Source organism: Erpetoichthys calabaricus, chromosome 10 (assembly GCF_900747795.2).
Source record: "Erpetoichthys calabaricus chromosome 10, fErpCal1.3, whole genome shotgun sequence".
Classification (NCBI taxonomy): Eukaryota; Metazoa; Chordata; class Cladistia; order Polypteriformes; family Polypteridae; genus Erpetoichthys; species Erpetoichthys calabaricus.
The window spans coordinates 66,731,409-66,743,546 of NC_041403.2; the positions used below are offsets into that span (position 1 = coordinate 66,731,409).

Sequence of the window (12,138 nt, forward strand, 5' to 3'; positions counted from 1 at the left end):
AGTGAGGCAGAAGTAGAATTTGAGTTCACAGCTGTTTAGTTAATTTGAAATGATGTTTTTCATTTGGTAAAATTCACTTCAAACATTAGGAATTTCTTTTAAAAGTAAACTAAAACAAAAAAAAAGTTTTGTAGATAATGTGAACAAAATTAGTACGATTCTGTGCAGTCTGAGAGACCTGAGTCTGTGTGCTCAGTGGAGATCTGGTTAGGCACCTGCAGTTCTTCTGGTGCCTCCAGGGTGTCAGGCTGACCAGACACACCCATGAGGGTAGGCCCATCACTGACTTGAGGAGATCTTGGACAGGAACTCCCTAAGCCTATTGTTTGAGATGGTAGACTACTTTTGATTCAATTGTCAACAGGAGGTAGCCCTGCCATACAAGTTACCATAGAAGCAGAGTGAAAACAGAAGAGGGAGCATTTAACTTTTGAGAGGCCAGCAAACACAACTGCATGCTACAGGAAGCCGGCTACCTTTATCAGAACAGTAAGTAACTATCTGAAAGGAAACTAATCAAATGACTTACGAAGTATTTAGTGACTACAAAAGCTAATGATAAAATGTTTTTATGCCGTTTACTATTTTTCCCTTTTTGGTAATGGAATAGAGAACTTTTTGGTTCTTTGCCAGCTCATTAATGTAACTGGCAGTGAGTCAAATTGTGAGTAAATTACTAATGTAAGATGCTGCTGGCAAGTTAAGGAAACGAAAGCCTAGATTTTATTTGTTTATTTGGTGATATATTAGTCATTTAAAAAAAAAGACATCTATTTTCTATCACACTTAATTCAACTACAGCCTCAGGGTGTTGAGTGCTTAGTGTAAAGCAGGAAACAACCACTTTTACACACACTACTGGACCTGTTTAGACTCACAAAATAACCTAATGTGTTACGAGCAATGGAGGACTCAGAGAAAAATCCCATGCATGCCACTCACTGCCCATGGTGAACAGGTCTTGGTTTGAACTGACTCTTCAGGAGGTGTGAGGCGCAAGCATAAAACACATCACATTTTCATATCACTTCATGTGTATGTATGTCAGTCAGTCAGTCATTTTCCAACCTGCTATATCCTAACACAGGGTCACGGGGGTCTGCTGGAGCCAATCCCAGCAAACACAGGGCACAAGGCAGGAACTAATCCCGGGCAGGGTGCCAGCCCATCGCAGGACACACACACACCAAGCACACACTAGGGACAATTTTAGGAATGCCAATTTATGTAACCTGCATGTCTTTGGACTGTGGGAGGAAACCAGAGCACCCGGAGGAAACCCACACAGACACGGGGAGAACATGCAAACTCAGTGTATGCTTAAGCCCTCCTCCAGTCCTCTTGGGCATCCCGGCTGGGTACTACCCCCAGCCGCATGCCACAATGTATATATATAAATTAATATATAATATACATATATTTTATAATGCTAATGCTGATTAGCCTAGAGTGACACAATTATCAGGACAGCCCCCGGCTCCTTGTCTGGAATGGATTTAGTGAATTTTAAAGAGGATGTTTGAATGAGTAATAATAATTTAAAAAAGTATCAGGCGTCAAGCACACATCCCTATGTCTGGAATCTAAATGTTTAATTTTAACCTTTAAATTGGTCAATCAATGTGCATTTGAATATCAGAACTGAGTACAAGTTTATAATAATATTAAGATTAAAATATGTTTTCCTTGAAAATAAGAGCAGGTGGTTCCATGCAGGTAAAAAAAACTCCTCAAATCCTAACATAATTATTTAGAAATGTTCCAGACACTCTTTAATATGTGTAACTACATACATTAAAATTATTCATCATAAAAAATGATTACACATTGAAACTTGTGAACACAAGTGCACAGCATTGCAGACATACTGTATATCTATGTGTGTGTGTGTGTATATATACCATAAACACACACTCTAGCTTTCTTCTCATATCCCAAAGTCATGTGTGTTAATTGTACTGGCAACTTCAAATTGGCCTGGTGTAGGTCACTGTGAGCGTGAATGTGACCAGTGGTGGGTTGTTGTCCTGTCCAGAGTTGGTTCCTACATCACATCTAATGCTACTTGGATTAAACAGGTTAGAAATGTATATACTGTATACTGCTGTACTGTGGAACAATATTGGCCACCAAAGAAAATAATTTTAAATGTTATTTATCGAGGCTCTATGTGTTTAATTTCTCATTAGAACACCTTATACTGTAACATTAGACTAAACACTAAAGTAAGACTTTTGCAGAATTCTATATACTGTACATGTTGTATATAGATGTTGAATCTACTTCATATATGGAACTGTAACTATAAAATACATGTTATTTGAAGCAGTTAGTTCTGTATCCATTATGACTATAAACTCAATTTCATTTAAATTTGTTGGATCTATATCTTATGTAGTCATTTTAAGTATTCTTTTTAAATAACACAGATGAATTACCCCATTACAACGGATAATCATTCACAAAATATTTTGCCGTGCGTAGAGGTTATATGCAAAAGTTTATTCTTTGTTAACATGTATTCTGACTTTTTAGCAACTGTTTTTCCTGATAGAACAATATAATAAATTGATAAAAAAGGTAACTATTGATTTTTAAACAGTTTTTCATTTTATGAATGTCTTGTCGTCTCCACACATTTGGATTAAGTGTCTGCTGTTGATACTGAATGAATGAACTCGAGCGTGTGACAGTACTAAGGTAAATCATTCGGTGTTTTGGTGCCACCAAGTGGCTAAACTTCACCACTACCATTGTCTGGAAATTGGTTCACTTGTTCAACTTTATGTATTCGTGAATGTTTATCATCATCGTCCTGTTTTGTATGGCTCACTTTCATAAGAAGAATATGTAAGCTTTAGTTGGGATCAGGCCATTTAGCCCATCATAGCTTATCAATTCCTAGTAATTTAATATGGGCGAAATGTTATAAAATTAGAAGTTCCCAAGATGCTACTCTGCTGCTACTTTCATGTAATTATAATTCTCTAGCTTGTCTTTCTCTCTCTCTCTTTCTGTCTGTATACTCTGTATATATATATATATATATATATATATATATATATATATATATATATATATATATATAGTGTGTGTGTGTAATAAATTAAATGCACTTATTAGGTTGTTTACCTTTCAGGCAATGGAGATAGTAACAGTGTTTGGTGCTGATGGTCCTGAGGGTCACAGTGTTGCCCTGATGCTTCTCCAGATGGGCACTTTTAAGGTGCGCCCTTTAGTGACAGACCCTAACAGTGACCTAGCACAAAAGCTACAAGCAATGGGGACTGAAATAGTAACTGTGGACTTGGACAGTCCCTCAAGCATCCAGGAGGCACTGAAAGGAGCTAGCAGATGCTATGCAAGAACCATTACTGACTTCTCAGCGAGGGACCCCTTACAGGTATTTGTTACCCTGCATCTTCATTTGCAGGTCCCTAATGTAATAAATCTATTTTGACACTTTTAAGACATCAGTTAATCAAGACTCTGACTTCTGTAGTGCTATGGAGAGCCAAATTATAATAAAGTAATTGACATTTTTAAAGATGTCTCTAAATCTGTTTAAAGATACTGTATCTTTGAAAGTAATTAAGGTATATGTAAATCAAATTAAAATATTTTCTGAAAATTGATTTAAATACATTTTTACTGATGTACAGATATCTTCAAATAATTTTAGGAAGTGGTAATCAGGCTTAGTGGATTTTGTTATAAATAGTTATTTGAAAGTCGTGTTACCAGTTTCTTTCTATTTAAAATATTCTTAAATGAATTACAGAAATCTTTACAACACTTCCTGCTTATTTAAATACTTATTTTTAAATGAACAACTGAAGTACTCTGCTTACCTCCTGTCTGTTTAAAAAGTTATTTAACACACAGTGTATATTTAGAGTGCCTTCAGAATGTACTCGGACCCCTTCACTTCTTTCACACTTTGTTACATATATGTCTATTGCTAAAACTGATTAAATTAATTTTTGAAACAACACTAAATACCCCAGAATGACAACCAAAGTGAAAATAGGATATTAGACATTTTTTGCAAATTTGTTAAACATAAAAAAACAAGATATCATATTAACACAAGTATTCAGACCCTTTGCTGTGACACTTTTAAGTCTAGCTCAGGTGCATCCTATTCCTTTGGTCATCATTGAGATGTTAATACACCTTGTTTGGAGACCACCGGTGGTCAGTTTAATTGATTTGAAAGGATTAGGAAAGGCACACATCTGACTATTTAGTGTCCCACAGCTGACAACGTGTATCAGAGCAAAAATCAAGCCATGAGGTTGAAGGAATTGCTTGCAGAGCTCAGAGACAAGATTGTGTCAAGGCACATCTGAGGAAAGCTACAAAACATTCTGCAGCATTGAAGGTTCCCAATAGAACAGTGACCTCCATAATTCTTAAATGGAAGATGATTGCAAAAACCATAACTTTTCATAGAGACAAAAGAGTAGCTTATTCACTATTCAATTAGCAGCATGCACATTGACTACTGGTTATGTTTCATATCTCATCAGCATTCTTTACACACACAGAGGCTGGTAAGGTACATATTTGGCAAAGAAAAAACGTTACATTTATAGCAGCGAGAGAGAGCGCATTTGCTCTGCACCCTCCAAGTGTTCTAAATTTACTGTTGAAATTCCACAATTCATACTCATTAAATACAAATCAAAGTATAGAGTGGTATACAAAAAAAAAAAACAGATTTTGATTTTAATCTCTATTGGAATATTTAGTTGTTTTTAAAAGTTTTTAATTCTGATGCTTTAATCAATTTTAATACAGACTTCAACAAAAGGATAACAAGAAAAACAAAAGAATATTTTATTTAAGGTCAAAATTTAGTTTTTAAATATTGGATTGTTTTTTTCTTACTTGGATCCCATTTTTTATAAAATTGAAAAACGTTTATTATCTTACCTTTATTTGTAAATGAAGTCCATGCGCCTACCCTTCTCCATGAAAATCTCCATCACTTTCTTGTAAAAGTCCTCCTTATTTTCCTTTAGTTTTAAAAGTCTTAATCTTCAATTTTGGCAGTCAGTCGGAACAAAAAATAAAAATAAACGGACCGCAGCAGTGCACTTGACTTTCTGATATCGCTAACTTATTGGCGCCAAGAGCCTCTGCGTACAAGAACAGCAGCAACAAGCACCTGTTGGGCTCAGTTTTAGGTATTTTACACCATTACCGTTTTTGTTTGCTGCTGAATCACAACAATTAAAAAAAAAAAGAAAGTTTAATGTATATTAACTTGTCTTTATTTGTAGAAAGCCTTTCATGATGAGTGCCAGCCTTATACTCCTTACTTTTATAATCCAGTGTTATCGACACATTCTTATCTTTCACTCACGCTTACTGACTCAGTTTCAAACAGATCTACTGACCCTTAGGATTCTGGCCTGCTTTGAGGCTCAGTTTTAGAGATTTCACACCATTGCCATTTTTGTTTGCTGCTAAATCACAACAGTTTTTTTAAAAAAGCAAGTTTAAGGTATATTAACATGTCTTTATTTGTAGAGAGCCTTTCATAATGAGCACCAGCCTTATGCTCCTTACTTTTCATAATGCCATGTAATCAACGCATCCTTATTCTTTCGTACATGCTTACTGACTCAGTTTCAAATAGATTTACTGACACTCCAATGATCTTAAATTCAGTCAGGAATTGCATGTAAATTTGCTATCATATGTTTTTAAAATAATGAGCAGTTTCTGAAAGAAGGTAATTTTATTACTGGAAGATTCATTGCAACAGCTCATATGCATGCTTGACAGTGCCAGTGTGAATGAAAAAGTGTTTCAGAGATTGTATGTATTTTCAACTCATGTTGCATGTACAGAATAACTGACTATTTTTGTATGCTTTTCAGAAAGAAATCCAGTATGGATATCGGATTGCAAATGCTTGTAAAGAGAACAATATAAAGCATGTGGTATTTCATGGAAGTCACCATGTGCATAGGAGGTTCGGACTACCAGCCAGACATATGGATGCCAAAGCCTGCATTAATGACTACATGAACGAGCTGGGCTTACCCAAAACAGAGATCATCACACCATACTATTATGAAAACCTCCTTACAGCCATTCAGCCAACTGGCTCAAACTGCTATAAGATCGGTAAGACAAGCTGTCAAGACTTGGCTGAACTGTTGCTTAAGTAGAGATGCTAAAGCACAGGTGCACACCATGTGATGCCACGTTGGCCATCTTATGTAAGGTCTGAAAACATCTTAAATTAGTTGTAATTAAGGGAAAGACCCAACAAGAGACATAGATCCATCGGTATGTGTGAGTTGAAATGGCTTCTACCAGTGAGAATCAGAGTCACAGCTGGGTCCACCACACAGTTGTTAGCCATCAGATCTTTTGAGCAGTGTCTCTGCCTTTTATGTAATGAACAAGTATGATGACAGGACAAGTGATGCAGCCAGCTCAGTGCAATCTGTTATGTGTAGGCCTGGTTTGTGGTCAGCATCATACCATTCTCAAACCACACCTCCCATTCCAGTGCACATCACGCATTCCTTCATTGCATCAAGAGTTCTGGTTAATTTAACTATTGTTACCCCTTCAGTACCTTTGCCACCATTTAAGGCTGCACAGCTTTTCTCTCTCATTCTAATCTCTACTATTTGAAGTGGTGCAGTTAGTTTTACATAAGCACAAATCACACAAGTTCTGAGGAGAGCACAAGACAGTTAAATAGTGAAAGGCTCCAGTGTTGGGGTTTTAGCAGTAGCAATCAGTTGAATGTGTATTTTGACAGCATGGTTTGGTTGAACCCAAATTGTTTTACAGAGGAGCATGAATCCCGGATTCCTGAAAATGTGGTTAAGATGTTTTTACTCATGGCAGGTCAGCCTTTGATCATATGCTGCTGAATGAGCACAAGAAGTTTATTTAAATGAGAGCTGAGCTTTGACGTACTGAGAAACAGAAACTTTGATGGCCTTTCAGCTAAATCTGACTGCTGAGCCACAAGCCCATATTGTGTGTGAAATGGGGATAACTGAGATCTTTCATCCATCCATCCATTCTCCAACCCGCTGAATCCAAACAGAGTCACGGGGGTCTGCTGGAGCCAATCCCAGCCAACACAGGGCACAAGGCAGGGAACCAATCCCAGGCAGGGTGCCAACCCACCGCAGGACACACACAAACACACCCACACACCAAGCACACACTAGGGCCAATTTAGAATCGCCAGTCCACCTAACCTGCATGTCTTTGGATTGTGGGAGGAAACCGGAGCGCCCGGAGGAAACCCACGCAGACACGGGGAGAACATGCAAACTCCACACAGGGAGGACCCGGGAATCGAACCCAGGTCCCCAGGTCTCCCAGCTGCGAGGCAGCAGCGCTACCCACTGCGCCACCGTGCCGCCCTAACTGAGATCTTAATTTTTTAAAATGCTGCTATGCTATGCTACCCCACTGTCCAAAGTTAAAAGTTAAAAATCTAAACAGAAATTAAAAAGGCTTTACGTTTATTATTTATATTCTAGAAGGTTTTGCTGATATGTGAAGGAAAGGGAAAAAAAAGGAAAGAACTGAAGAGGTTAAAACTATAGTCAAAGAAATTATTTTGAAAAACTACCATTATCTTTTCTAATGTAAAGAATCATCTCAAGGAAATACATTTTACAACACAAAAATCGTTTGAATGAATTGTAAAAATGAAATAAGAAAGTGAAGAGAAGATAGATTTATCAAATACCAAAATCTAAAAAAGTTATAGAATCATCTATAAAGTTATCTTCTCTTCATTTTCTTCTTTCATTTTGTATTTTACTTCCATTACAATACAATTGTTCAAAAAATGTTTGTGTTGTATACTTTTTGACTTGTGAAATGTATTTCCTTCATTTGATTCTTTATATTAGAAAAGATATTAGTTTCCCAAAATAATTGGTTTGACTACAGTTATAATTTCCTTGATTCTTTACTTTTGTTCTTTCCTTCATGTATCGGTACCCTGCTCTATAATGTACAACCCCGTTTCCAAAAAATCTGGGATGCTGTGTAAAATGTAATTAAAAGCAGAATGCAATGATTTACAAATCATTTATAAATAGTACAAAGACAACATATCAAATGCTTGAAACTGAGAAATTGTGTTATAGGAATTGTACAGTGAAAATAAAATATACTGTATGACAAAGGTATTGTACAGTCAATAAAGGACAACTGAGAAATGGGTAAGTGCTTTTCAAATGATGGTTTGTAAAGTAGTATCATATGCATGTTTAATATTCTTAAAATCCACTAGGAATTTAATTTCTGACTTGAACAGTAACAGTACATTACTAAATGCATGTTCTCCAAGTATTACCAATTTTGTAATATTAAATAATATATAATGTTCAAGTTTTTCATCAACCCGAACATCTGTTTGTTCAGCTTTTGTTATTTTCCTTCAGCACAGCTGCTTTCTCCATGGTTCACTATGTAGAGCTCTAAAGTAGCTTGCTAGCATGTTTCACTGGAACAGTCCTCATACTGCAGTCAAATTGAAGTTACTGTACACTAAAAACTGAATATTTCTTTTAATGTGTTTACATCTTTCTTGCAGCAATTCCAATGGGAGAAACAGCCATGGACAGTATGAGTGTCAAACAAGTCGGATCCATTGTGGCGTCCTTGTTTCAGAATTCCCAAACCTGGATTGGAAAGAGCTGTCCTGTCTCCACAGAGAGACTGACAATTGAAGAATACGCCTGCATCTTAACACAGTTTCTCTACCCCAAACAATTCAAGGATGCCAGGGTAAAGAAATAACATTTTTTTCAATATAAAACATATGCTGTGAGCCTAGTTAATATGCATTATAAAGTATAAGTTCTTTCTCACTTTTGTAAGGTAATATATAACTTTGGATAGTATGAAATCAACAATATAAAATTTGAGTTTTAGAAATCTAAGAGTTTATTTCTCTGGTTTACTTAGTGATTTCATTATATTATAACAGGGGCTAGCCTAGCCTCTCCAAGAGAATCCCATTTGGATTAAGAGACATAGGTAAATGTAAGAATGTGAGGTATAAGTTTATTTTTACACTGGAGAAAGCACAGCAACAAGGATTCAACATGGACCTACCTAAATTTGAGTTAATCCTTTAAGTGAGAGGCAGCTGCTTTAATTGCTCTGTTGTGTTTTTTGTCTCCTAACTTCCTTGTGCTTTGCCCTTATGCCCTTTTTTCTTTTGTATATAGTTCTGTCATCCTCTTCCTATAAAATTTGAGCTGCACTTGTTCTTTATACAGTCGTCTCTGGGTGATGAGCAGCTTTTCAGACTTATAGGACCACAAGGTTGCAGTGTTCTCTGGAAGCATCTTGTTTTAGACATCACGACCCAGATATTTTCTGAAAGAGCCAGGTGTCCAGGTCTGATAAATGAACAAGCTGCCCTTGCCAAAAGACACCAGAGCCTGAGTAGCTTCCTCCTTTACTGTAATTCCATTGTTATTACCTGTCAGTCTGCAAGACATCTTTGGATCTATCTGAAAGCTGGCAACATGCTCATCATGTCTGAAGCAATGAAGTCAAGAGCACAGATTAGACTCCCAACCCCTGATGGTAGGCATGTGAGGCCGTATATTGAGGATGCTTTCACTACCCTGAGGTGAATCGACACTTTTGATATGACATGTTGCACTCATCTTTTAATTGACTTGCAGATAAATTGTAAATGGTGGCATCCGGCTGCTCAGCGTAATTCACAAGGACTTCCCATCCTTTTCCTAAGTTTTCTCTGTCTGCAGTCTAGCAAGATTTTTCCTTTCCCTTGAGCTAGATACTATTATGTTGTGTGCTGACCACACTCCTTGAGAAGACCACTGTGCAGGATTGTGCAGTTATTCAGTGACATTCATGTATGGCATTGGGGTATTATGTTCCTATAATAATCTTACTAAGCCAGCAGTTCAGCTAACTGGATATGTGCAGTCTCCTTAACTGAATCAAAGTTGGTTATTGCATGTATGAATTGTTTTTCATAATAATTACATTTGTGTAATTACTAATGTTGTTCCTTTCAAATTCACAGATATAGTTAGCTTATATTAGTGAACGGGCGGCACGGTGGTGCAGTGGTAGCGCTGCTGCCTCGCAGTAAGGAGACCTGGGTTTGCTTCCCGGGTTCTCCCCGTGTCTGCATGGGTTTCCTCCCACAGTCCAAAGACATGCAGGTTAGGTGCATTGGCGATCCTTGTGCTTGGTGTGTGTGTATGTGTGTGCCCTGCGGTGGGCTGGCAACCTGCCTGGGTTTGTTCCTGCCTTGCACCCTGTGTTGGCTGGGATTGGCTCCAGCAGATCCCCGTAACCCTGTGTTAGGATATAGCAAATTGGATCATGGATGGATGGATGGATATTAGTGAACTAAATGTAAAGGTAAATGGACAAGAGGCGTTATTCTTTTTCAACTGTACTCCTCTATTCTGCCTACAGATTTCCGTAAAAACCTTTGTGGATTCTTCTACAATTCCTGGGAGTCAGGACCTTGGAAATATGTTTCAGTTCTGGAAAAAGGGATCTCAAAAAATGAATATAGCAATGACAGCAACCCTCTGCCCAGAGATAAAAACATTTAATCAATGGGTTGCAGAAAACAAAGAATCAATCATTTCATCCTTGGAAAAAAAGTCCACTATGTGACTTTTTGTGTTGAGTTGTATACTGATTTTAACATGTATACTTGTTGGTGGGTGATGGAACCTCCCGTTTTTCACTAAAATTATAGATTTATGCTCAGAAAGACAGGACTTTATTTTTCCCAAATAAGTCCACTTAAGAAACCATCTGGTTATAAAGGGGTCTCTAACTTGAGGCTGAAGACTTTGAAACTGTTTGCTTTTCATTTGCACAATTGCTTTCTGTGCTAAAACTAAAGTCGTCTTTAAGATAAATTTAACAAATCAAACAGTAAAAAATACAGTATAAGCACTCTGAGCCATCTCTTTTGAAAAACTATAAAAAAAAGAAATAATGTTTACATGAATGTCAGCAGCTCAGTAGAGTTAACTGAGCCAGAAAAGGTGGGCTTCTGTCATTTCTCTGTTGGATTTAGACTAAGATGTGCATTACAGTTGTATTGGGGACGTTAATGTTAATTATTCAACATTAAAGACCAAAAACAACTTACATTTGTCACACTTGAGTAAGAAAATACTACAATTCAACACTCAAGTCATCATTTTGTATTGTGTATTAGGGTTATAAATGTAACTTACTGTCAGTTCATTGTTTTATATTATTTGTACATCATTTTTCTTGCCTTCTTTCTTTTGATATACTGTATGTTACACTCATCTTTTAATAGACTTGCAGGTAAATTCTAAAATTACTCAATACTTCATGTTACAGAAAATTGCCATTCAAGTATTTTGTAACTAAAATGCACCTTAACAACTACATTTGTTTTAAAGGAAAGACTTTATTGATAAATATAAATGTAAGAAACAATGAAGAAAATAATTGTAACACATTGTGCTTTCATTTGAATCATTTCAGACTTTATTCTGTTTGTTAATATTTTTGCACTATTCAAACAAATGTTGATGTTTACTGTATTCACTAAGTAGATAGCACATATTGCATAATTTACACAGCAATAATTTGTGTTCAGATTAACATCTTTTACATGAAGTGCTGGAAACTGGGGAATAACACAATAACGTCTACATATTACTTCAGTAATAAAACCCAATGTCTGTCTGTCTGTCTGTCTGTCTGTCTGTTTGTCCACTTTTCACGAGAGAACTACTTAATGGATTTAGATCGGGTTTTTTTCTATAATTTGCTTGAACATTCTGGTTGATTTTGCGATTTCTCTCATCGTGCTAAGTATCATAGTTCGCTTGCAGGAGCAATATATTCACACTAATCCGAGACAGAGGCTGTGGGCCGAGGGGAGGGGGACGCATGATGTCAGGAATGGGGAGCGGCGGGGCCCTCCTCACTGTCCTGTTTCACTACTACACAGGTGGAGCCGCGGGGCACGGCTAGTAAACAATAATGTTATAATCTTCATCTTACCGCTCTTTAATATCCTAATTCAACCTGCCGCTATAAGCCCCCTATCACCAGTTCTAACTACAGCAGAAAACAAGAAATGTA

At 36.9% G+C, this 12,138-nt stretch overlaps 1 protein-coding gene across 1 annotated transcript; it reads left to right on the top strand.

Moving 5' to 3' along the window:
• The first annotated feature begins 383 nt into the window (after positions 1 to 383).
• On the top strand, positions 384 to 10,954 carry LOC114658530 (nmrA-like family domain-containing protein 1). The gene is made up of 5 exons (XM_028810584.2): positions 384 to 489; positions 3,140 to 3,403; positions 5,892 to 6,141; positions 8,597 to 8,790; positions 10,471 to 10,954. The coding sequence occupies exons 2-5, from the start codon at positions 3,143 to 3,145 to the stop codon at positions 10,675 to 10,677; spliced, it is 912 nt and encodes a 303-aa protein (XP_028666417.1). The 5' UTR covers positions 384 to 489; positions 3,140 to 3,142; the 3' UTR covers positions 10,678 to 10,954.
• The last annotated feature ends 1,184 nt before the right edge of the window (positions 10,955 to 12,138 follow it).

What these genes read in the sequence shown, in the direction of transcription:
- LOC114658530 (XM_028810584.2), top strand. Translation starts at nt 3,143, where the DNA reads ATGGAGATAGTAACAGTGTTTGGTGCTGATGGTCCTGAGGGTCACAGT. An exon ending in CTCAAACTGCTATAAGATCG is followed by an intron (nt 6,142 to 8,596) that starts GTAAGACAAGCT and finishes TCTTTCTTGCAG; the next exon opens with CAATTCCAATGGGAGAAACA. An exon ending in AACAATTCAAGGATGCCAGG is followed by an intron (nt 8,791 to 10,470) that starts GTAAAGAAATAA and finishes TTCTGCCTACAG; the next exon opens with ATTTCCGTAAAAACCTTTGT.